Source organism: Pongo pygmaeus, chromosome 6 (assembly GCF_028885625.2).
Source record: "Pongo pygmaeus isolate AG05252 chromosome 6, NHGRI_mPonPyg2-v2.0_pri, whole genome shotgun sequence".
Classification (NCBI taxonomy): Eukaryota; Metazoa; Chordata; class Mammalia; order Primates; family Hominidae; genus Pongo; species Pongo pygmaeus.
This window is the reverse complement of record NC_072379.2, coordinates 153,734,633-153,762,161: the sequence shown is the minus strand read 5'-3', so window position 1 is coordinate 153,762,161 and position 27,529 is coordinate 153,734,633. Positions and strand designations below refer to the sequence as shown.

At 46.7% G+C, this 27,529-nt stretch overlaps 1 protein-coding gene across 4 annotated transcripts in view; it reads right to left on the bottom strand.

The window, feature by feature from the left end:
• DPP6 (dipeptidyl peptidase like 6) overlaps positions 1 to 27,529 on the bottom strand; it is an 865,911-nt gene that overhangs the window by 303,537 nt on the left and 534,845 nt on the right. Inside the window, exon 6 of one of the 4 annotated variants that reach the window (XM_054495450.1) lies at positions 13,013 to 13,994. The exons of 2 other annotated variants lie outside the window; for them this stretch is intronic. In XM_054495450.1, coding sequence (XP_054351425.1) covers positions 13,560 to 13,994 — 435 coding nt within the window. In that variant the 3' untranslated portion in view covers positions 13,013 to 13,559. Of the gene's footprint in view, positions 1 to 13,012; positions 14,478 to 27,529 lie in introns of those variants that run through there. One more of the 4 variants, XM_054495451.2, reaches the window with a different exon arrangement.

Sequence of the window (27,529 nt, the reverse complement as noted above, 5' to 3'; positions counted from 1 at the left end):
AAACATATGAAGAGGTTAGAAGTAAAAGGATGGAAAAAGTTCTACCAGGCAAATACAAATCAAAAGAAAGCTGCAATGGCTTATTATCAAACAAATGGACTGAAGAACACAGAATGTTAACAGAGACAAAGGAATACTACCAGGGACATTTCATAATGATGAAAAGGTCAATTCAATGATAACACAAGAAAATCTTAAATGTATATGTGCTTACTATGAGAGCTTCAATATTTACTAAGTAAAACTTGACAGATTTGAAAAGAGAACTAGACAAATCTCCAAATACAATGAGAGATTTCAATACTTCTTACTCAGTAATTTACAGCAAAAGTAATTAAATAGAAGACTGGAACAAAAATATCAACTAATTTGACCTAATTGACATACTTTACAACAGGTCACCCAAGTGCATCAGAATACACACCTTCAAGACCCTGGACGCATTCAACAAGACAGATCACACTTATTAAATTTGAGTGTTCTGGATGTGAGTGGTTTTTTGTTTTTGTTTTTGTTTCTTGAGATGGAGTTTCACTCTTGTTGCCCAGGCTGGAGTCCAATGGCTCACCGCAACCTCCGCCTCCAGGGTTCAAGCGATTCTCCTGCCTCAGCCTCCCAAGTAGCTGGGATTATAGGCATGTACCACCACGCCTGGCAAATTTTGTATTTTTAGTAGAGATGGGGTTTCTCCATGTTGGTCAGGCTGGTCTCAAACTCCCGACCTCAGGTGATCCACCTGCCTCAGCCTCCCAAAGTGCTGGGATTACAGGCGTGAGCCACTGCGCCTGGCCGCAAGTGGTTTTAAGTAATGCCATCTGTACTTTTCTGTACACTTGAAATAGTTCATGATTAAACCATGACAACAAACCAAATATGCCATTACTTTAAAATAAGTACGAGCTTTGAAAATTAGTAGATCTGAGTTTCCAACTTAGCTTCCCAAATTCCCAGCTGAGTGACCCTGGACATTTCATCATATTTCCTTTAGCCTTGGTTTCATCATCTATAAAACGGTGTAAGAGTTACCACAATAGGTTTCTTGTGAAGATTAGAGGAGATACTGTACAGAAAGTTTTTGACTTGGTGCCTGGCACCTATTAATCACTCAAAAGTGCTAGTTATTATTATTTTATAAAATTGTCTTTGGGACAGGATAAGAGATTACATAAAAGGGCCAGGCATGGTGGCTCACGCCTGTAATCCCAGCTCTTTCTGAGGCCAAGGCAGGTGGATCACCTGAGGTCAGGAGTTCGAGACCAGCCTGGCCAACATGGTGAAAGCCCATGTCTACGAAAAATACAAAAAATTAGCCAGGCACGGTGGCAAGTGCCTGTAATCCCAGCTACTCAGGAGGCTGAGTCAGGAGAATCGCTTGAACCCAGGAGGCAGAGGTTGCAGTGAGCTGAGATTGTGCCACTGTACTCCAGCCTGGTCAACAGAGTGAGACTCCATCTCAGAAAAGAAAAAAGGAAGTTACATAAAAGGAATAATGATACCATAAAGTTTACATTTCCCAAAAGAGCTGGGAAATTGGAGTAAGCCAGGAGCAGGAGGATAGCTTTACTTGGGACTGGACATCCATGAGAAAGTTTTATGAAGAAAAGGATAGACCTTATGGAGAAGAGCGGGATTGAAGCACCACAGCAGAGATGAAAGTTTGCCAAAACATGAGGGACTGAAGAGAACATTTTGGAGCCCAGATTCAGTCATTTTACTCGGTGCATGTGTGCCTACCATGAAAGGAAGAAGTGGGGTCAGCTTAGAAGGGACATAGATGAAGCTGGAAACCATCATTCTGAGCAAACTATCGCAAGGACAGAAAATCAAACACTGCATGTTCTCACTCATAGGTGGGAATTGAACAATGAGAACACTTGGACACAGGGTGGGGAACATCACACACTGGGGCCTCTTGTGGGGTGGGGGACTGGGGGAGGGATAGCATTAGGAGATATACCTAATGTAAATGACAAGTTAATGGGTGCAGCACACCAACATGGCACGTGTATACATATGTAACAAACCTGCACGTTGTGCACATGTACCCTAGAACTTAAAGTATAATAATAATAATAATAATAATAATAATAAAAAGAAGTCTACTTGAGTAGAGAGAACTGATTGAGAAAGAAAAAAAGTTCTGCCTTACCCTCAAATTTTCACCTCGTCACCTGAGCCACATTTTCTCCATATAAAAAGTGAGGATAATATCTTCTACCCTGTCCACTTAATGCGGTGGTTTTGTGGAAGAAGAGAGGTAAACAGTATGAGAGTACTTTATAACTTTAAAACGGAATGGCAGTCCTTAGACCTATGTGGGGCCATCTGTCCCCATTGTGGGGCCATTGTTTTCCCTGGATTTTACGCTACAGAGAGGGGAGACTGCTAAGTTCTCTACCAAAGCATCAATATGCTCTTTTGTTGACTTTGGTTGTATTTATTTGCAAGTATGCATTGCTCTATAAACATGCTGGCAGAAAACTCACACCACGCACATTCCCAAAATGTATCGCCCTTAGAAGAAGGTGCAGTTATCACCCAGCTCTGCCACTGGGAGAGCTGAAACCCACTGCTGCAGGGTCTCTCTCAAAGGCCAACAGCAAGCTCTCCCCAGGGCATCTATACCATTTGGCTCCTTTAACCCAAGGTCCATGGGAACACCAATCATCAGCATTAAAGGTAGTGGTTTCAAGGAAAAGTCCCTAAGGATGAACATACTATAAATAACACTTTATAAAACTAACAATGACATAAAGAACCATGAAAAACAAAACAAAACAACAATGCTATAAACCTCTCTGACCCTCCTTGCACACTTAAAGATGCCTGTGGGTTGTACTAGCCTGTTCTCAGTTACAGTGCAGCAGCGCTGAGTTCCAGAACATAAACAAGGAGGCACTGCATATCGTCTATTGTTAGGTTCCTTGAATTACAAAGAGGTATTTGGCAAGACTTTTACTGGAATTGTGTTTGATTGTTTCCAGGGGATAACTGCAGCCTTTTGTCTAACAGACGTGCTGTCATCTATTTATAAGGTTGTTAATTTCATGCACCAGTGTTTTGTTCTTGGAATCAGTGACACCAACAAACTCGGGATGGCAGCTGGAAACTGAGCAGTGATCTCGGAGCTCACATTTCACCACATTTGGGATCTATACAATGGCCAAGGGCTGTCCGCAACAAATAACATTATCTGGAAAAAATGTTTGCTCGGCATAGTTTACATCTAAAGTTCAGTGTTAGACTGTTTCAATCAGAAATTGTCTTTTTTATCTTCCAAAATGGTTTTTCCTTTATGAAGTGATGACTTGGCCATGTTTCTTGGTATGAAAATCAGGACTGGAAATTTAAGTGTACATGTGAAATGCAAGCAGTTTCATATATTAATACTGGCCTGTAATTTGGTCCTGATTTTGGTAAATAAACATCTCATTGTTTTAATAGAAGTCTGTACAGAAGACAATTAACAAATTTTCTCTTTTTTTTCTTAACTGTTTTCTAGGTGTTGAACTGTATCTCCTAGAAAAGACATGGTGGAGTCGTTATCCTCAGGACTTAGAAAGGGACTTCATTTGGAGGTGGAGCCTTTGCAGGAGGGATCAAGTTAAAATGAGGTCATTAAAAAAGATCCTTATCCAAATGACTGGTGTCAGTGTAAACAGAGAAAATGTGGACACAGAGACAGACATGCACACAAGGAGAGCACCATGTGAAGATGAAGGCAGAGGCTGGAGATGCATTGGTGCACCTGGGAACACCAAAGATTGCCAGAAAACCACCAGATGCAGGAAGGAGGCCTGGAGCCAGCACTCCCTCACAGTCTCAACAGGAGCCCACCCTGCAGACACCTCGATCTCTGACTTCTGGCCTCCAGAACCGTGAGACAATACATTTTCATTGTTGAAGCCACCCAGTCTGTAGTACTTTGTTACGACAGCCCTAGCAAAGTAATATTCTACTCAATTATTTTTATTTTTATTTTTTTTTTATGGAGTCTCACTCTGTCTCCCGGGCTGGAGTGCAGTGGCACAATCTTGGCTCACTGCAACCTCCACCTCCCAGGTTCAAGCAATTCTCCAGCCTCAGCCTCCTTAGTAGCTGGGACTACAGGTGCCCGCTACCACGCCTGGCTAATTTTTTGTATTTTTTTCTTTTTTTAGTAGAGACAGGGTTTCACTGTGTTAGCCAGGATGGTCTCGGTCTCCTGACCCTATGATCTGCCCGCCTCTGCCTCCCAAAGTGCTGGGATTACAGGCATGAGCCACTGTGCCCAGCCATGCTACTCAAATTCTAACTCATTAGGCATCGAGCCAGGAGATACCAACCCACAACTGTGCTTCCATTCCCCTACTGGCCCCCACCATCTCTCTCTCTCTCCCCTCTGTCTTCTCTCCTTCTCTGTCTCCCCACCCTCTCTCTCTCTGTCGTCTCTCCCTCTCTGTCTCTCTGTCTCTCTGTCTCTCTCTCTCACTGTACTCAAATCACACCAGCTTTCAGGGCCTGGAACAGGTCCAATTTTCCTGAGGTTTTTTTGTAGTTCTTCCCTCTGCCTCAAAATACTAAGAAGTCCTTGGCTCCTTCTTCTGGACTTCTAGAATTTAATGATACTGAGACAGTTTATTATATAACCACCTGAGTGACATCAGCCAATTATTAGCTAATAACTTTGAGAATACTTTATACTTTTCTTTCTACCTCATATTTTTAAATTTCCTAAAATAAAACAAATGGACCAATACAATAATTCCTTTCAGAAGTCAGAAGAAATGGATTTTATCTGAAATAGAGCAGGGTGCTATTATTATCCCAAAGGTGTTCAGATTCGCCTCGTTTGTCAAGCTAAGATTCAGACTGGCATTTAAGGGATCATTATTCTTATAAAGCAGCACATTCTTCAGTGTTGACGCCATTTCTTCAGTGCTCCTCTCCTCTGGTAATTCCATTCCTATCTCCAGATACCCGAGTCCTCCCGCCTACTTAAACTACAAGGTATTCTGAGGCCTCCTGCTTTGAGGACCTGCTCTATGTCAACTTTTTTTTTTGGAAGTTTCTGCCACAAAATCCCATCTTTCTCTTGCTATCCATTGTCTTAACACCTTAATATACAGAGGACATAAAGACTTGTGGAAATCCTTTCATGTTTTCTCAAAACTGTGCTCGAATATCCTTACAATGTCTGTACAATGTCTACACGCTGCCCATGTTCCCGCATCAGCCGGAATGTGAATTCCTGGCATGTGTGAGTCGCCCCTCTCCTTCTCCATCCCTCAGAGCCCCCAACTCCACACTCATCCAGCAGGAGACAGTCACTGCATTTTTCAATGAAAGCATGAAGGAAAAAATAGGGCGGTTTTACTTCAATAGTTTTTGTAATTTGGGTCAAATGCCCTTTTCTTTTGCATGACTGAAATGAATACCTAATCCTGGAAAAAGTTAAGTACTGCACTGTTCTAAAAGTGAGATAAGGGTTTTTATGTACAAAGAAAAACGCGCCAAAGTGCAAATCCTACTGAATGTCAGAACCTGTGAGGCATAACCTTTCTTTTTTTGAGATGGCATCTTGCTCTGTCGCCCAGGCAGGAGTGTAGTGGCACATCTTGGTTCACTGTAACCTCTGCCTCTTGGGTTCAAGCGATTCTCCTGCCTCAGCCTCCTGAGTAGCTGGGATTATAGGTGCCTGCCACCATGCCTGGCTAATTTTTTTGTATTTTTAGTAGAAACAGGGTTTCACCATGTTGGCCAGGCTGGTCTCGAACTCCTGACCTTGTGATCTGCCTGCCTTAGCCTCCTAAAGTACTGGGATTACAGGCGTGAGCCACTGCACCCAGCCATGCTACTCAAATTCTAACTCACTAGGCATCCTGTTAAAGAACAGTGAGGCATGGCCTCCTTTGCAAATAAAGGCCATTCCTGCCTCTTCCAAGCTTCCTTTTCCCTCTGCTGAATGAACCAAGAAGGCAAGGGCTTTTCTACTTGGCAAATGAGTGGAATTGTTATTTCCCACCTCCTCGACAATGGTATGTGATATGCCTCCTAATAGAGAGATTTTAAATCAGCTCACAGTGGAGAAAGGAAGCCTGGAGCCAGCATCTGTGTGATGACTCACATTGATTCAAATCTTACCCAGTTTATAATCCTAGGATGGGCAGTCTTTCGTCCATGGTCTAACTTACTGGCTTGAGAGATGGCAAAATGGAAGCCCAAGAGTTCATAACCTTCTCAAGGTCAGAGTAGAAGGCAGCAAGGCAGGAACACGGGCACGCATTTCCCTGATGTTGAGTCCAGGACTCTTTCTCTAAAGCACAGTTGGATTTGGGAATCCCAGAAAGGAAGCATAAGGAGAAGAAAGGGTAAGGCTGAGTGCAGAAAAGGAGGAAGCTGACAGGAGACAACGGCAGGAAGACGGCAACAGAGAAGAGGAAGACAGAGAAGACGCGTCAGGCAGGAAAGGAAAGCAAAGCAGCCAATGTGAGCACAGACACAGGAGCTCAGCAGCCATCATCCACATGAGCTTTAGTAACACTCCACATGGCAGGGCAATTTTAAAATCCATCACCATTGAATGAAAATCTTAACATCAATGCAAAAAAAAAAAATCAATGATACAATTGGGGTTTAAAAAGCCCACAAAGTCCATCAAAATACAAATGCCCTTATACACACACTCTGGCCCCTGGCCTGGGTCCGGGAGCCAGGTCAGAACAATCTGCCCGGCATTGTGTCTCTGTTCACACTGCCTCTCTAGAGACAGGGAAGTCCTGACATCCAGGCAGGGTCTGGGTCTGGTCTAGGTCGGATCTAGAATTCTGTTTGAAAGCCACAGAGCCATTTCATCCAACTGCATTAGTCTGAAGCTTGTCCTTGATCGTTTACTATAAGTTCAACGTTGTGGTAGGTGGTGTGTGCCAAGGGCAAAGGGGAAGCAAGATAAGGCATTCTGTTCCTTTAGGACACTTCAAGGTGGGAATCAGGTATGTATATTAAGAAGTTAAATAAAAACGTAAGAGTGGATATGATTAGATGGCAAAGAATCAGAGAGGCAACGAACACAATAGGAATTCAATAATCCAAATGGTATCTGGCTGTAGATGACCTGGGGTGAGTAGGACAATTATTGCTATCTAAGGGGAACTTAACTAACTTCCTTTTATTCATCATTGATTCATTGATTCATTAATTCATTCATTGTTTATTTAGCTTGCACAATGGGGCAAGAAACTGAGGAAACACTAATGAATAAGACATATTCCCTACCTTCAAGGAGCTTGAGTCTAGCAAGGAATATAGATCCCCAAACCCCTACACCCGCGAGCTGTCATGCAGTTTTGGAAACAGCATTAATATGTGCGCATAATAAGAATGGTTGACTTCTGGTGGTGTGTTTTTACAACATGAAAGTTTCCATCTATAATCCACTTAGCTGCCCTTTCTAATAATAGAAGATTAGAAGATCCTCCATGAGGGTCATCTAGACCAGAGAACCCATAAGAATGACCGGACTCCTAGAGTGATCCTTTAAAGAACAACCAAAATCAATTGCCTTGGAAGGTCACGATTTCTAAAATCACTCCCCAGGTGCCTGAATATATGGCACATTTTCTTTGAGAGCTCGTCATGGTTCTTCTGCCTATATGTAGGCCGCTTTCAGAGCACAGATTACTCATATCATAGAATTAGGATGTTATTAACTATTAAATTGCTCTCAAAAGCTTTATGGTGACAATGTATAATTGCAGTACATGATCTAGCTCTGAAAATGCCATCCAGTTCACTAGCTTGATCATTTGTGAGTATGACTTGGGTCTCTGCTTGAACAGCAGAAGGTTTACTCTCTTTCTCTTTGAGCTCCCCCGAGTGCCTAGAACAGAGCCATGCATATGGAAAGGGCTCAGGTTCTTGGAGACTGACGCCTCAGGTGCAGCCATGAGCTCCCCCTGCTCCAGAGCTGGCAGAAGGACTGGGGCTCCAGGGCTGAAGCCCGTTCTTCTGAGTACGTGATGCATTTTTTCATTCTATTTAGATACACATTGGTGGCAACCAGGTCAAAGAGAGGATTTTTTTCTTTTAATGTGCATGTCCTAAGATTCTGAATAAAGAGCTTGCCAGAGTTGATAATCAATAGTCCAACATCTAAGTGAGACCAATTCATAATTTGAACCGCACCGTGTAGGAGCGCAATCTAGCTCTTAAGGTCAAATCCCATCTGTTTGGTTTTTCAAAGATTCGTAGAAAAGAAAGTCAGCTCTCTGTGATCCTAGGAAGGTAGCTTTCCTGCTCTCAGAATTATTAACCATGCAAAATGCACGATTATTCAGTCAAGGTGTGTGCTGTTCTGCCTTCCTCTTGCCAAGGAAATCAGAATCTAGCTGGCCCAGAGCTATTAATTCCCAGTTCTCACAGAGTGCGGTAAACTACATTTATGCCTGATGTAAATACGGTCACTGGTAGGGCAATGCTGATGAATGTGATGAACACCTGTCAGGTGCCCTCACAGGGCATCCTACCCTGCTGTGATGATATTACACAATTAACACGGGGCCTGGGAAGCTGATGGCCTGTGCTTCTTCCTAACCCAGCTCCATTTCAGCCTCCTGCTTGTCCCATGACAGCTCCGGCCTGCAGCCTGGGTGACGCCTGCGAGCATTACCAGGTGTTTCTGCTCTTTCTTCAACAGCCTTCAGCCAGCCTGCCAAATGGGCTGTTAGTTGTGTTCCCCCTCCTCTGTTGCTCAGTTTTCGAGGCTGTATTGAGGGTGGTTTGGTAACAGAGGAAGCAAGATCAGCTGGGGAAAAAGTGGCTGTGAGTCTGCCCCTGTGTGCAGTTTTCCCAGATGACATGTTCAAACATCACTCCGTTTGCTCATCCTGGACATTATGCACTGTAGCCATGCTGGCCTGCTCCCTGTCCCTCCACCCTGAGACCCCTCCTCAGATCACAGGACCTTGTCCTGCATCTGCTGGGCCACTGCTTCTATGTGACTTCCTTGAAAGGCCGTCCCTGCCATCCTCCCCCAGACACTCCCCTTTGCTTCCTGTCCTTTACCTTACGTCACTTTCCTGTAGAGCACGTGTCCTGTCTGACACATGATAAACACATCTATTTATGTGCGGTCTTTCCAGCAGGATGTAAGATCCACGAGCACAGGGGCGTCCACGAGCGCAGGGGCTTCCCCGGCTCTGTCCACCACAGTATTCCCTGTGCCTGCGAGAGCGCCTGGTGCGTGTTCAGGGCTGAGTAAGTCAGCACTGGATAAACGGATGCATACTGGCAGGAGGGAATCAAAAGGCTGACATTTCATGTGTCCACGGCATTAGTCTGGTAATATGTTTTAAATGCATCTTCTTTCTTCTTCTTCTTCCATTTCCTTCTCTCTCTGAGTCAAGATAAGCAGTGTCTTAAGCCAGAACAGACATGTGAACCAGTCAAGCCTTATCTGGTCCACACCTGCTGGCTAGCTGGGGCACCGATGATGGCGCCGTCAATCCAGAGGTGGGATAACAGCAGATCCTGTCATCAGATCTCAAAGTCCATCTGTAGCTGGGACTGAGGGGCCACTGGAGCTGGGTGCCTGCAAGAGCAAAGGGAGCCTGGCCCCTGCCCATCTCAACTAGATTCCTGTCTTCCAATGCAGGTGGCACCACTGCAGTAGCCACCCCTGTTCTACCATCTCACCAGGCCCTTGTCTGTACCAGGAGAGAGCACAGGCCCTGGAGGCAGGGCACCCATGTCCTCATCCTGCTCCCTTCAGACTCGCTCTGTGACCCTGAACACAGAGGCATAGTCTAGCATTCCTTGAACCGCAAAGTCTACTCTCAGGCTCATGCCTTTTGGAACCTGTCCATGGCAGGACAGCCTTTTCCCCTAAAGAAACCCAGCCAGGGCCTGCAGCTGGCGATGCATTTGGCAGCTGTGGTCTCCTCTGCTGGATCAGGGCCTGAGGCTGTTTATATTTAGACAGTGAAAATGCTGCTGAAACAGCATAGCTCTTAATCTTGATAGTTTCACTCCCAGCATGCAGCTGGGCGGGAGCCATGGATCTAAGGAGCTGCACGCCCCCTGTTCCTGTCTCCTTCCAGACTTTAATTATCTCACTCTCTACCCAAAGAGAAGCCACTGAGAAATAATGACAGTAAGTCCTCCTCGGATCATGATCATTATCACCACCATAATTACCCCTGGCATCAGCACCATAATTAGCAGGTTTTCATCATCGTCCTTGTTACTGCTGTTTTCTTCTTCATCATCCTCATCCTCCTCATGACCACCAGCACTGTCACAACTCTCAAACTCACCACCAGTACCATCATTAGGGCTAGACCCATGATTTGACTCCGTCTTAAATCTCTAGCAAGAGCTCATTTCCGGTACCAAAAGCCTGCAATTGAAGAACTCACCATGGGCATATGTCGTGGGTGAATTAAAGAATCAGAGGGGGAAATGTGTGGCTGTCCTTCCAGTTTCTAGTCACTGGGTTCTCCTCCCTCTTCTCCAATGGCCCTTGTGGCCTCGTCTTTGCACCACTGGTCTATAACCTCAATGCCAACAACAAATGCCAAGATGCTTAAAGGAAGGCACAACTCATCACAGGTTGATTTTGCTCCCTAGTCTAAGCTTGCTTCTCTCACTACTGTATCCCAGCACAGTGCCACGTCCACACTTCTTGGTTTACCACGCCCATCACTGTCATCCAGTGGGTGACACTGACTGTGGCCATCTCGTTCCTTGTCCAGGCCATCATTATGGGCTGAGATACAGTGGATAGTCAATAACCACTTACTCGCAGAATATATTTTTTGGTTTGAGTAAAAAATAGTATCGGCTGGGCATGGTGGCTCATGCCTGTAATTTCAGCACTTTGGGAGGCCAAGGTGGGCGGATCACCTGAGGTCGGGAGTTTGAGACCAGCCTGACCAACATGGAGAAACCCCATCTCTACTAAACATACAAAATTAGCCGGGTGTGGTGGCACATGCCTGTAATCCCAGCTACTCGGGAGGCTGAGGCAGGAGAATCGTTTGAACCCGGGAGGTGGAGGTTGCGGTGAGCCAAGATTGAGCCATTGCACTCCAGCCTGGGCAACAAGAGCTAAACTCCATATCAAACAACAGCAACAAAAAAAATAGTATCTACCTTATTAGTAAACAAAGGCATATTTTTTAGCTTAGCTCTTCTACTTCAAATGCAAACATAACACGGACCATAACCACTGCTGAGAACGCATTAAATGTTCCAATACTGAGAGGTTCCAAAAAGACACTAGAAATTATGTGTAAGGCTGTAGGAGATGTAAAAGCATAAAAAAATAAGTTTCAGAAGACCAGGTTGTAATTTTTGAATAATAAAAAATAGATTTTGATTTACAGGTTGGTTTCGCATCATCTCTACCCCAAGGTGCTTTCTTGGGATTGAAACGGCTAGAGATGCTCCCCTGGGCCATTCCGCCAAACCGGTGACCATGCCTGCTATCACTGCAGGGTCGTCTGCCTTGCTTTGTACATCTTATTGTAATAAACCAGTGGCACCCGAGAGCAAATAGGTTTGTGTTTTTCCCAACTGGGAAACAGGTGGGGATGTGGTTATTAAAGAAAACACAACCTTGCTTGGTCCTATCCTCTGCATCCCCTCTTCCCATCCACAGTCGTAAAACCAAAAACCTCAGCTTATAAAGAAGACAAGAGGATTAGCTAGGATGAGGTTTATGTGAAGAATTAAAATCACATATTCATTCACTAATTTACTCAATCGATTACTTCCATCATTACTTCAGATATCTAATGAGGTGAATGAAGGGTGACCATGCTGTTATGAAGTCCTTTCTGGAGTCCAGAGGCATGATCTGAAACACTTGTTCAGCTGGGCCAAAGAAGGCTCAAGATGTGGATAGGAGAGCTGTCTGCAAATATCTGAAGGTTGTTAAATATTCAGCATTGCTTTAGAAATGTACTACCCAATAGGGTAGCCACTAGCTACATATGGTCTATGTAATTTTAAGTTGATTACAATTAAAGAAAACTACAAATTGAGGTCCTTTGTCAGATCAGCCACATTCCCCATGCTCAAGAGCCACGTGTGGGTAGTGCTGCCATCTTGGCCAGCACAGCTGTAGACCATTTCCATCACTGCAGAAAGCGCAGTGGACACTGCCGCGTAAAAGGTGGAATGAGATTCAGCAGATGGGAAGTTTTAAAAAGTAGACTTAAGTTAGCTGATGAAGAACTTTGCAAAATCCAGAACTGCCCAGCCTGGGAAGAAAGTAAGTGGTCTACAAGGATGAATTCTGTGTCACCAGGACAAAGTCACGAGAGCAAGGAACACTTGCTCCTGAGATGGAGTGATAGATGGTGACTAGGTACATGTCAATATCCCTTCAATCCCTGAATTTTTTCAAACAAAATTCTCTGTTACTGTGAACCAAAGATTACATTAAAATCGGCACATGAAAAAGCATACATTCATGCTGAGAAAGGTTGAGGAGGGCAGCATTAGGAGGCACCTGCTCAAATGGTATTGAATTAGTATGCCTCACAAGCATACTTGTGCAGGGTGTGATCGGGTTTCCAAATATTTCAAACAGGAACACAAGCTGTAAGTACACCCACTCAACTACACCTCTCAATGAAATCACAAGATAAAAATTAAGCAAATGCAGCCAACAAACCTAGAAACAAATACTCAGGTGATGGCTCAGGGAAAGATGGGGGTAAATTAATTCACATGGGCACAGATTTTAGCATCCAGATTCTGTTTTTCCACTCATCAATGGCCTTGAAAGAATAATCTAATCTATCACAGTTTAATAAGCCTCCTGCTCATTAATAGAGAAAATGTTTATCCACCAAGCTAGCAGGTAACTGCACATCAGAATTCACAGGACAATAAGGGTGATTACTAGCTTCAGACACATGGAGAAAGACCACAAGATTATTTTAAAATTACAATAAACTTTTGATTTAATTAATAAAACCTTTTTTTAGAAAAACATACATTATTAATTCAGTGAGGCCTGTGGGTATTTGGTTTCCAGGGAGAATCTACTTCTTTTATTTAGCTGAACATTTTTAAAACTTCCTGAGACTGAGGTAGACAGTTAAGTATAACCTGTTGGAGGAAGTCCTAGAATAAATCATAAGCTAACAAAAAAGGCAAGAAAAGTCTCAGTAATGAGGAATCCAGGATAAGAATTACTTGTCACTGTATGAGCCAGGAAAATAATGTAATTGGAGGCTCCTGGAGACCTCAAGTGTATATGATATTCTGAAGAAGGCACAGCCGGCCAACATCACATTGTCACTCAGAGGAATCATGAGGGAATCCAGGAGAGCCAGTCTCCTTCCCATGATTATCAGTTCAGTATTCACGAGGGTCCATTGCTGCATCTCTGAGAATAGGCCATTTGAACCAGTGGAGGGTCCCTCCCTCCCTCCTCTAGGACACTCTGCGGGCACCCAGTGACCAGGGACAGGATGGGGAAGGCAGTATTTCTTGGGCCTGATGACAGCGTGTCTCTCCCCACCAGTGTTGAAGGAACAAGCCCGTGCTGGCAGCAGAGGCTGCAAGGCTCACTCGGTTGCTCTCTCGCCCAAAATCTGCCTGTAGCTGCTGTGCATTATCACCAGGGTGAGCAGATGCGATGCCTCACACCTGCCACACTCGTATGACAATGGACAGTGCTGCCTGAGGGCTGCAGGTGCATGGCTGCGAAGCCTGGTGCCATTGGCAGTCCTGCCTCCTGGGACTCTCCCGCAATCCTCCAGCCAGTGTCTCCATGGAATATCTGAAACCGATCCCCCTTGTACATGGCAAGCTGGCAATGTTGTGCTGTATCCATCGACTGCCGAGACATAGTCACGCAGGCAGTGAAGAGGAAGAGACATGGTGATGTAATGAAGAAAACAGCCCTGGTGACAAGCTGGGCTACAGGCTTGACTTACTGCTAATGAGTGACATGATTTTGAATGAGGCAACATCAACTTCCTGGACTTCACTTTCTTCGTCTATAAAGTGGGAGATGGGCAGAATCATCTTAGAAAGGTCAATTCCATTTCTATGGTCCTAGGATGCTATTTTGGGGCATGGGAAGTTGGGGATCCAGAAACAAAAATCAACGGGCAATGTTCACATTGGGTCTTCAAGCAGAGGTACAATATTTCGCATGAAGCTGTGTCTTGCTCAGAAGCATGCTTAGCTGCAGGCTGTGTGGGATGCACAGGAGGGAAGGACAGGTGGGAAGCGGCAGCATTGGTCCCGGCAAGAGGAGAGAAGAGTCCAGATCAAGGCAAAGGCAGCAGGAATGGTGGGGGGAGGAATAAGCTTCTAAGTCTCCAGGCAGATCATCCAATTTAGCTCAAGTCAGGATGAGAGCAGCCACCCAAGGCATTGGTCAGACAAAAGGAGTGAGCTGATAGCCTTTGACCTCTGGTGAGAGTCCACCTAAGTGCAGCAGGACTGACTGCAGAGCTGCCGTGTGCTCACTGACCCTGCGGGGATTAACGGCGAAGCTTTGATAATCAGACTTTCTAAGGTTGGGCACTTTGATCCTGTACAGAGGGGATGCAGTAATGAAAGTCTGTTGGGTTTTTGACATTGAGGTAAGAACTCAGTAAGCACATCTTCCACAGTCTATCCTAGTATTACATATTTCACCAAAACAGCAAAAACGTTCTTAGAGCAAAATTACCCTAAAGACTAAGACTATGCGGGCATCAAAATGCCGTAGAGGCCTAAAGTTTTCTCCACTTTGAAGCTAGTCTTTATATACTGCTTGATGCGATTTATATGACCTTCTAGAAAAGGCTAAACTACAGAGACTGAAGACAGGTCTGTGGCTGCCAGGGGCTAGGGGTGGAGGGAGGGCTTGCCCTGAAGGAAGCAGAGCGGGAGGAATTTTTTGGGGTGATGGGGCTGTTCCATATCCCAATTTGTGGTGATAGTTACACAAGTCTATCCAGGTCTTAAAGCTCATAGAATTGCACAACAAAAAGTAGCTATACATATTTTTTAAAAGAAAAAGTTAAATTTTATATGTTATATAAAGATACGCTTTTAAATTGAAAGCAGGAAGACATTTAAGAGAGGCCGATGAATAGCACAGGATCGTCCACTAGAGGTAGGCTTTGTGCATGCTTTCTGAGCTGAGTAATTGTAGAGACTGGTTGCAAAGCAGGTCTAAATATTTACAACATTAAAGGCCTCCTTAGTATGAAAGTCTCTGGAAAATATTTCAACAGAACAGACCTCTTACATGCACAGCTTCACAGAAGTGCATTTAAGAAGGTAAAATCCTGGAAGCTGCAGCTGCTCATTGACAGGATGGGCGTCCTGAGCAACGTGGCAAACACTCCCTTCACATAAACACTCACAGCCTGGGAGTGGCCCTGAAACCGCATGGGGGTGGGGGACGGTCCATTTTGCAATGGGTTGGATATTTCCCGAGGCTCTATTGTGGATCAGCCATGTCCCAGGCCACCTTGAAGCATCTCAAAGTCCCTTGGAGTGCGGGGACTCATAGGCAGGAAATTGGAAAACCATTGACAGTGCTGTGGGCCCTGTGGGTGTGAACGGGTATGGGAGCCCACTCCTGTGGAGTCCAAGGCCTGCTGCTGAAGAGGTTGGAAAGGTGTGGGAGAATTGTGAGGTCAGTGGAGGAGGCAGGTGCTCCCAGCAGAGGGAACAGCACCTGCAAAGGCCCAGAGGTGAGAGGGAAGGAGGAGGTGGGATGGCAAGGGGGAAGGGAAGAGGTGCAGATGGGGAATGAGTTACCTGATTGGCACTGAGAAAGGTTACCCTGAAGGCAGCCTGGCCAGTGCAGACTGAAGAAGTGTGGGCCGGGGAGGCTGAGGCAAAGAGGCCCTGGAGGCAGATGTGGTTTTTTAGATAACAGGTAAGGTGGGCTGAACTGGGCAGTGGCAACAGGGAAGTGGAAGGGACATATCCCAAAGGCAGGCGGATGGCAATGCTGCCTGGGCCAGGGAGACACAAGGCCTCTGGCCAGGGTCCTGGTGAGGAGGGGACAATGGTGTTTTTCCTAAAGTGCTGATGTCACAGGCAGGGCGTGGGGCCAGTGTGGGATGAAGCGGATGAGATCAGTCGCACACACTGTGTCTGAGGGCCCTCTGTGCTCCCCGGAGACAGCAGCACACAGGTCTGACACCTGAGTCAGAGGTCTGGAACAGAGATGTGATGCGGGAGCCTTGTTGTTGAGGTTAATGTGTCTCAGAAGTGTACGCATGAATTATATGCAGATCTGCTCCATGCCAGGCTTCTGACTGATCAGGGTGTGGGCTGGGTCCTGAGTCAGTGCTTCTAACAGGCTTCCTGGGGAGGCTTCTGCCACCACTCAGTGTATCTCATTTTGGGAGGCAGCAGCTGATGCAGTAGTTGCCATGGTAGGTTAAGTTGCCCAGGGAGAGTGTGCAAGAGAAGAGATGACCTTGGGTGGGACTGGGAAATCCAATCAAGTCTGAGCACCTGAGGCGCTCTTAACTGGCCAGGATGCAGCCAGAGGGCAGCCAGGGCCTGTGGAACCAAGGACTGAAGAAGAGGGAGGGGTGAGCGGCCTCAAATTCTGCCACAGGAGGCCTGAGGAGATTGGCATATGGACCGAATGTTTGTGTCCACCCAAAATTACACAGGAGGTGAGCCCTCACCAGAAACCAACCTGCTGGCACCTTGACCTTGTACTTCCAGCCTCTCTAGAACTCTGAGATACACACGTCTGTTGTTTAAGCTGCCCAGTCTGTGGTATTTTGCTATGGCAGCCCAGGCAGCCTAAAACAGGCACCAGTGAATTCCAGGGCGAGAAGACTGCTGGTAAGATGGGTGAGAGTTTTGCTGCGTGGTGGGGGCCAAGTACAGTTGCCAGCAGGCTCAGGGGCAGCAGAGCCCCCGTCAAGAGCAGGTGCTTGCAGAGAGGAATACCTGGAACCACAGCCCTCCATCCCTGGCACTGCAGAAACGATGCAATCTCCCGAAGCCCTTCTCCTAATGTATAACATGGGGAAGACACTCATACCTCCCCCCGGGGGTATAACACGGGGAAGACACTCATACCGTCCCCCAGGGGCTGGGTGGCTGAGCACTGAGCACTCATTCCACTCTGTGGGAGACACACGGAAGAGTGAGTGGGGAGGGGACAGAGGTGAGTCCAGCTGCTTCTTTCTTTAGTCATTTGACTGTGAAGGGAAGAACCAGAGGAGGACATGGGTATGGGTTGAGAGAGAGAGAGAACTTTTTTGTCTTTGCTTTGTTTTGTGATGGGACAGATCTGAGCCACCTGAAATGCTTACGGTCCAGTGGCAGCTGAGATGAGAAGGTGAAGTGACAGGAGCCAGGAAACCTTGACATCTGAAGCCCAGCTGAGAAGCTTAGGAAACAGGAGGAGGAGGAAGGGACCCTGTGGGAAGCTGGCGAGGTGAGGGGCTTCCTCCCTCCTCCGTCCACTCAGCTCGGCCATCTCAGCTTCCAGTTCTCTAGTTCCGCTGTCCACGGAGGAGAACCAAAGCAGCATTCTGTCCTCTTCTAGACACCCGATGGGTCAGATAAATGGAGCCCATCACAAGATTCTTGGAAACTAACTTATTTCTGTCCCTATATGTTCTTTGTTCACAGAAATGTTGTAAACAAATAATTATCCTCAGGACATGCATGTGGCTAACCAGCACACTTCCTCATCTCCAGAAACACCCCTTCAGCTGACTTTCTGTTTCCAGGGTTTTGCCAGGATCACTACATCTGCACTCAATGAAACCTTTGATTCCCAGAGCAAGCACTCGGACTGTTTCCACCAGGATGAGGAGTGCAGGTGGTGGCTGGTCCCTTTGGGAAATAGCAGAATATGTCTTTAAATACGCATTTGCTCACAGTGAGCAGGGCACCGAGAGGGCAGCTGCCCTTGAGGAAAAGGAGGCTGTGGTAGGCACCCGGGGTCCACTCCCAGTTATGCCAAGGGTGGCCTAGGACAGGGGGCCTAAAGCTGCCTCTGGGTGACATGTGGGGATGCAGGGACAATAGTCAAAAATCCTGGTTTCTAACAGCAGGAGAAGGCAGGTGGAAGGAGAACGGGGCCTTTTTGGTAACCCCGGGACACTCCGGGGATATGAGAGAGTCTGAAATGAGATGCTGCTGATGGCCGCGTACAATACATAAGCCAACCTTCCCACTCCAGGAGCGATTATTCTGCTGTCTCAGGCCAGAAGTCCCTGCACCTGCAGGGGACACTGTCGTTTTCTTTGCTGCATTAGACATGACTGCAGAGAAGATCTGCCTGTTTCAAAAGGGCCTGAAAGGCTCCAGAAGCTCTTTGTTGTCAACTCAAGTTGGAGCTAATAAGTTCTCATCCCCCAGGTCAGATCATGTGGACAGGGTTGAGAATCACAGGGTACCCCAGCTCCCTGGGTCCTCCTTGCTTCTCCTCCTGTGAAACCCGTGTTCTCCTCCTTTCCCTGTTCTGAAGCTGCTGAGGTGCCAGGGCAGTCACAGGTGCATCAGGGTGTGTGGGAGGAAGTGGGGCGGGACCATGGCAGGCAGGGTTCCCTGGCCCTTCCGGGCTCTTTCCTCTTCTGTCCCCTCCTTCCTATCCCCTCAGTCTCCTTTTCCCAACACAAATCTCCTCTGCCAGTCCGTTCCATCTCTTCACGGCCCCTTCTCTCTCCACCTTCCCCAAGTGCAAGATCAAACAGAACTAACCTCTGCCTTCTTAGCTCTCCCTCCCGCTACCCTCCCTTGTATCCGCGGCTCTTTGTCATGCTCTTTTCTGCAGAGTCCCTTATTCCTGCTCTGCAATTCAGCGGACACACGTTTCCGGTTCCTTTGCTTCCCTAACCCCCTGCCCTGGCCAATCTGGGCTCTTATATACTTAAAAAACTTCCAAGAAACGAATGCAGGGCAAGCAGAAGAAACAGTTTGGGAGCGCAGAGAACAGAGGCTGTTTCTAAATTTGGATGTGAGGTCACATTAGAAAGGTGGCCGCCAAAGGCACTGGGAAGGCTTCTATCCGCAGAAGAGACCCGTGTTAAATTTTTATGTTGACTTTTCTCTCCTTTTTGCCGCGCTTTCTTCTGCCTTCTTTTGATACCTGAGCACTTTCAGCTCTTCTCTGATGCTCCTGCTCTGTCCCCCACAGGCATTTCCCACGGCTGCCTCTGTTCCTCTGCAGTGATCTCACCTGGAAGGTTCTCCCCATTCCTCTCTTCTTCACCCCAGATCCTCCTCTCCTTCCAGGCTTTCTTCTCCGTCAGCTTTCCCTGACTCAAGCCTCTTGTCCTCTCACATCTTTGGACAACTAGAACTCACACACAGTTTTGGGACCATGGGCCTCAACTCATGTTGAATGTCAGTTTCTAACCCTGACATCATCTGCACCACATGAAGACTCACAGGGCAGACTGATTCCCATGGACCCCTCAGGCTCTAACGGCAGCGCTGGAGGGAGGAAAGCAGGCTGCAAGATGCCATTATAGAATGGGTGAGGGGCAGTCTCAGGCCACGTCTTTGTCTGTTGGAATTACTAACAAGTGAACAACGTGCCATTCATCATTCACAAAGACGTGGATGTATCACAAGGGAGTTCCGCCCGAGTGCACTGCCTCAAGACTTTTCTTAAGAAAGAAAAATTTGTCAATGGTCAAGGTTAGGGAGGTAGGGAGGACATACACTAAGAGCAATGAATGTGTGTGTGTTTTAATGTGTGTGTGTGCGTGTGTGTGTGTGTAAGGGGGAGGGAGAGTATGTGTGCGTGTGTGTGTGTGTGTGTGTGTGTAAGGGGGAGAGAGAGGCAGATTGTCAGACACACCCACTTGATTTTGGAGTCTTACTAACTGTTATTCACCTCTACATCCTATTCCCTCCGACGCGCAGGAAACTCAGCCTGCCCAGAAACCAAAGGTGCTGCTAATTTGGGAGATGTAGTGTCTGATAATGGGGCACATTCCGGGCAAAGTGCTCTCTCTCTCTCTTTTGTGCTCTCTCTTTTAAAGATTTTGTTCCAGGGTGTGCACGGAGTGTAGCCTACTTTTGCCCCAAGTATCCCTAAGGTCACATGGATAACTTGCCCTCCTTGCTGTGTCTGTCTCTATCTGGCTCTTCTCCCATCGATGCATGTGGGGGAGTTCCCACAGTTCAGAAACCGTCCAGAGAGAATGACACGTAATTACCTATGAGGACACGGGTACCTGCCAGTCCATCTCCCTGCTGCCCATCTGCCTCTGTTCCTCTCTGTCACTCCTGCACTTTGGGCCCCTCCGTGGGGGTCAGCAGAGGACATGGCTGGCATTTGACTCATGACAACTCTAACCCTAACTCAAGGTGCAAGCTTGCCAATGGCAGGCCCTTACCTGGCTCTAAGAAAAACAATTAGTTCATTCAGGGCAGGGGGTAAGGTTAAAACTGATCATTGTAATATTTTGTAACTTAAAAAGTGGTTGATTTCACTAATTCTTATTTCTAAGAAATCATTTAATCAGAGCTAGATACCTACCAAATCTGCTCATGAATTTTCTTACTTGCATATTTCTTCATTCCAAGAGTAAGAAAACAAAAGATTTTTCTTTTTCTCTTCTTCTTCTTTTTTTTTTTTTTGAGACAGAGTTTCACTTGTTGCCCAGGCTGTATTGCAATGGCATGATCTTGGCTCACTGCAACCTCCACCTCCCGGGTTCAAGCGATTCTCCTGTCTCAGCCTCCTGAGTAGCTGCGATTATAGGCACCCACCACCATGCCTGGCTAATTTTTGTATTTTTAGTAGAGATGGGGTTTCACCATGTTGACCAGGCTGGTCTTCGAACTCCTGACCTCAGGTGATCCGCCCTCCTTGGCCTCCCAAAGTGCTGGGATTAGAGGCATGAGCCACCGTGCCTGGCAATTTTTCTTCTTTGGATAATTGGTTATCTCTGGCAGCTCTCATGGCAGCCAGAAAGAATTCAGAGCCTCTTGAATTCAGAGCACGTGTGGCTCAGGTGGAGCGCTAGGTTATGGAGTGATGCCTAGCCATTGTTATGCTCCTTCTACTTAAAAGAATGGCTATTTTTCCAGTTTATGATTTCTGAATTATACAGCAGATTGCAGTGCCGTTGGAAGAATAACCCTGCATGTTTCTCCTCCCCTTCATCTCCCACTTTTAGTGAGAAAGTACTTACTACTTGCCCCCTTTGTGCATACATAGGCACACCTACCCTCACGGACAGGCACACACACTCAAGGGAAATCATACAAACCCAGACAGTAGGTGTCTGTTAAATTGGCACCACCGTCCAGTAGAGGCAAGTCACTGAGAGACCCAAGGCAGCACACAATTTGGGAACTGTTCAAGTAACTCACCACTTGCGCTCATTAATTTCTACAGATTCAAAAACTGTGGTTATGGACTTGGCCCAAAGCACAGTCACAGCTGATGCCTCACCAAAGCCTGCCAAGCCCGAACAGCCCCTGCTCACTCTTGCACGCAGCCTGCCAGGGCGGTACCCAAGGCTGTCTCAATGCTCAAGCTTTCATCTATCGTAAACTCTCAAGACTAAAGCAACCTGATACAGCGGGAAAAAGAACATTAGAAAACGAAAACCTATTGTTCGCGAAAACTACAAAATTCCCAGGCACTTGCTATGCTGTGCACAGAGAGCGTCGCCAGACTCGGCAATGATGAGCTGCCTTACTGTGAAAAACACCAAGAGAGAAACGGGAACACCATAAACTTTTGACAATGACATTCTGGAAAGTCTATCTGGCATCATAAAAACAATAATTTTAGTTGAGTAGAAGACAAGCAAAAGCATGTCCTAACCTGTTTCAAGAAATGGTTTTCTAATTTTAACCCTGTGCTAAAATGGCAATGCGTGTGATATTACTGGTAATGCTCTGGCTGGCGTCTTAAGTTAACATGTTGTGAAATTATTTTCTCCACAGCAGTTGGAGCCTTAAATCACAAATGGAATTGGTCCTAACACACAACAATGATTAATCTGTACAGTTTTTCGTAGTTTAAAAATGCTATAACCACGAATTAGAGATAATGATCCACACTAAAAGTCTCTATGCCTTAATTGTTGTTCAGAAGGCCTGAGTAACTGGGTCTATATTAATCGCTTTTGAGTCTCTGAAAGTAATTGCCACTAATGAGCTATGATAATGGCCAGCTACGTTGGAATTGAAGAACCAATCCTTCCAGAAGTACTTGAGTCATTCTCCCCTCGCTACATTACAACGATAGCCGTTCCTAATGAAAGCAATCGAGTGTTCTCTATCTCACATCTCACTCAGCAAACCCACTCTCTCTTCATTTACATTTCTTCACTTCTCTTCTTACTAATTACAGGCATGTCACTGGTTCATGGAGAAGAGTCAGATCCCGTTGGCAAGCTGGTCGGTGGTCTTCAGAACTTGTTATTACTACGTTATCACTGCAGGAGGCCAAGCAACAGTGCTCTTCACAGACACCCCACACGGCTTTGGAGGACCCAATCCTTGACCTGCCCCTGGCTGTCTAAACTTCCACGGTGTCCCCTGAAACATCTGCGCTTTGATCAGCCAGCTGCTCCTGCACGTGCAGTCTCTCCCAGAGTTTGTCCCCTTCCAGCTCCCACCTGCACAGGCCTGGCCCTCAGGGGTCTCGGCTTCCTCTCTTCCATACAGGTTCTTTTTCATCCCACCCTCCCACGTTCTAAACGCTGCAAGATGGACAGGGGGTCCTTCCCCAAGACCCTCCCGGAATCTTTCCTCCTCCTCCCGCTGTGAGTCCCCGGGGTCTCTGAGGCTCTCTGCCCCCTTCCTAAAGCACCACTGAGTGTCTTCCAGGTCATCCTCCCCCAAACCATGCCTTGTTCAAACCTGTCAGCCCTTGACCCGTCCTTCATATGCATATTTTCCCTTCTCCTATGAATCCCATCATCACAGGAACCTAGCTGCACTTACCTTCTGATATCCCCACTCTACCCTTCCACTGCCTTTGCACAAGTTACCCCACCACCTTGGACTTCTGACCCAACTCAACACTGCTAATCCATCAGTGCCACCATTTTCTACCTCTGGCTCCTCTTGGCTTCACTCTTCCCAGACCTGGTGTTTCTGAGGCCTGTGGCAATCACCACTCCTCTGAAAATACCTGATCTCTGTTACTTGCCAAATTCCTAGCCCCAGGGGACACCCACCAGGGTCTCCGTGCAGGCCGTGGGCACTGAATACTAGTGGGAGATAGCGACTAGTCTCCTCCCCCAAGAGCCTGGTATTTCCCGCGCATCCATCCACAGGGCCTGTGCCCGGCCTGCTGAGACCACTCATGCATTCTGTCTCCAGATCACACTCCCTCAAACTCTCCCACTCCTCCACCATCACTCTCAATGAGTGACAGTATCTCAAAATTTTGGGGGAATAATAAAATAATGCATTGAAAGGAACTCAATGTTTCTTTCACTAGGCCTAGAAACAAAGCTACCTACATTTTCAGCTATTTCCTCCCTTTCTACCAAGGCATGTGTGTTTTCCTGTAGGTCTGAGTGTTCTAGGGGCAGAAGGCACCATGAGTTCAAAGGCCCTGAATTTGGAAGGGACTCAGGAGCAGAGTTATACAGGAAGGTCATCGTGGTTGGGCAGAGTGTGGAGTGTGGAGTGTGGGGTCAGGTCCCGTGGCCTCGGGCCTCTGCAGGGAGTGAGCGTCCATCACTATTATGCAGCGGTGGACGCAGACAGAGATGCGCCCTGATTCACCTGTCAAAACATCACTGTGGCCACGCTGTGCAGACCAGCGGGATGGGGGCACGGGAGAAGCAGACAGACCAATTAGAAGGCGACTCACAGCGGTGTCCCTGTGTGGGGTGATGGTAGGGGAGGTGTTTTCTGTGCTCCTCAAATCACGGACACAAACTGCCACTTACGACAAGCCCTCCACTGCAGGCCGGCCTGGCATGCATGGTCTCATTAGGACTTTCCCCTGCCTGGGGATGTGTGCAAAAGCCTCTTTTTGTAGCCCTGCATGAGACAAAAAAATATTTCATATGTTCCGCAAAAGCTATACACAAAAGAATCGATCCCGAAATCTCAAAACCTGTAGATCCGCTGCAATGCTGCAGGTAAGTAAAATCGTCCAATTCCCCTACTAGCCAGAACAACACACACACACACTACACACACACAAACACACACATACACACACCACACACACATACACACACACCACACACATATACACATACCACATACACACCACACACACACCACATACACAAACACCATACACCATATACCATATACACACACACCACACACACCACACACATACACACACCACACCACACAAAAACACACACCACACACACCACACACATACACACACCACACCACACAAAAACACACACCACACACACCACACACACACACCACACCACACAAAAACACACACCACACACACCACACAAACACACACACCACACACATACACACACCACACCACACAAAAACACACACCACACACATCACACAAACACACACACCACACACATACACCACACATGTACACCCTCTCACACACATACAAACGTACCACACACACACCACACACATACACCCCACACACACACATATACACAAATACCACCACACACCACACACTACACACACATCACACACATACACACACCACACAAACACACACACACCACACACACCACACACACACATACACACACATACACACACCACACACACACCACACACACATACACATACCACATACACACCACACACACACCACACACACCACCCACATACACACACCAAACACATACCACACACACACACCAAACACACACACCACACACACACACCACACATACACACCACAGACACCACCATACACACACCAGACACATACACGTCACATACACACACATACACCACACACATACACCCCCCCACACACATATACACACAGACCATACACACATACACATACCACACACACCACACACACACAAACAGCATACACACCACACACACAACACACCACACAAACACACCACACACATACACACACCACCCACACACCCACAAACACACACACCCCACACATATACACACACACCACACCACACAAACACACACACCACCACACACATCACACATACACACACCACACACACACAACACAAACACACTACACACACCACACAGTACCCCCCCACACATACCACACAAACACACACATCACACATACACAACACATACACACCACATACACACACATACGCACCACACACATATACATACACCACACAGCCACCACACGTGTACACCCCCCCACACAGATACACACACACCACACACATATACACATACCACACACACACCACACACACATACACAAACTCTACACCACACACAGCACACACACACACCACATATACACACACCACACCACACACACCACACACATACACCCCACACTCACATACACCCCCCACACACATATACACACACCACACATGTACACCCCCCACACAGATACACACACACCACACACATATACATATACCACACACACACCACACACAGCACACACACACACCACATATACACACACCACACCACACACCACACACATACACCCCCACACACATATACACATACCACACACACACACCACACACACATACACACACACCACACCACACACATACACACCACACATACACACCACACCACACATACACCACACACACATACACACACCACATACACACACATACACACCACACCACACAATATACACATACCACACACACACCACACACACATAGACACACACCACACCACACACATACACATACACCACACATACACACCACACCACACACACACCACACACACAGACAGCACACACACACACACACACACACGCACAGCATTACCTTAACAAATTTTGCATTTTGTTGAGAAAAGAACCATTGTTTGGGCTACATTTTTTCTATGCCTAAGTTTATGCTTTTACATTTATCTCCAAAACCTGAGTAAAAATATAAATAAAAATAAAAACCAAACAAGAAAATAATTGTTAGTTTTGAGCCAGTTCTGTGTCAAAACAATACAACAACAAAACAAAACACCCTAAAAATCTATAATTTCAAAAACAGATGGAAACCAACAACAGCCAGTGGCCTTCCACAACAGAAACAGTCTCTTTCCTCTGAGGCTGCTGGTCAGATTCACAACAGGAGGCAGCAGTCTACAAGGGACAGGAGCCCACATCAGCATTATGTTACGCTGCTTACACAGGCTTAGCCTTTAAACAGTTTCCCAAGAACATGGATATATGATTTGATTTTCACAGTATTATGAAACTGCATGCATTGTGCTAAGAGCTATGTGAAAACACACATTTCAAAAATCAGTGATGACCATTTTTGATAATCTCATGTAGTAAGAGTCACAGAGAAGTTGGCCTTATATCAGCTAAGAGTAACATGTCAGGCAGGATGCTGACAAAACAATCTGGACCATTATTTATAAATTCGGTCGCAAAGGAAAGATGGTTGGGATTGAGACACGGGAATTCATCCTGGGATAAAAGGGCTTGGAGTGATGCTGATGGGTGCAGGATGCACTTCCAGGCAGTGCAGGGGCAGCTTCTGGTCTCAGTGGGTGGTGGACAGGCTGTTCATCCACCGCCTTCTCAGAAGGAGAACCTGCTGAAGGTGAGACTCGCCTCCCGCTGCTGCAGCAGCTACTGGGCTGATGCAGAAAGGGCAGCAGGCGCAGTAGAAATGGCACACGCAGGCCTTGCTCTTCAGTTTGCTCTCTGAGGCCACTGCAGAGGGAGAAACAGAGCTGCCTGCAATTCTGATAGCAGCCCCCATACGTGAGAATGTGTAAGGCCTTCGTCCAGCAGAAAACGCTTGGATCAACTGGTTCCCAGAGGTGGGCCCAGGAAAGGCTCTGTAGATAGTGCAGAAAGAACCAGTCCAAGAGCACAAGAATCAAGAACCACAATTCCCTTAGCCACTCCTGGACAAAGATTTCATCCCTTCTTGTAATGAAGAAGGGATGGCAGTAAACATCAGAACCATATTATAACAATAGCTATATTTCTTGCAACATAGAAACTCATATACTCAGAATTGGCTGGGTGTGGTGGCTCACCCCTGTAACCCCAGCATTTTGGGAGGCCGAGGCGGGTGGATCAAATGAGGTAAGGAGTTTGAAACCAGCCTAACCAACATGGTGAAACCCTGTCTATACCAAAAATACAAAAATTAGCCAGGTGTGGTGGTGCGTGCCCATAATCCCAGCTACTTGGGAGGCTGAGGCAGGAGAATCACTTGAACCTGGGAGGCAGAGGCTGCAGTGAGCTGAGATCGTGCCACTGCACTCCAGCCTGGGTGACAGAGTGAGACGCTGTCTCAAAAAAAAAAAACAAAAAAAATTAGCCATGTGTGGTGGCGGGTGGCTGTAATGCCAGCTACTTGGAAGGCTAAGGTAGGAGAATCTCTTGAACCTGGGATAGGGAGGTTGCAGTGAGTCGAGATCACGTCACTGCACTCCAGCTTGAGCA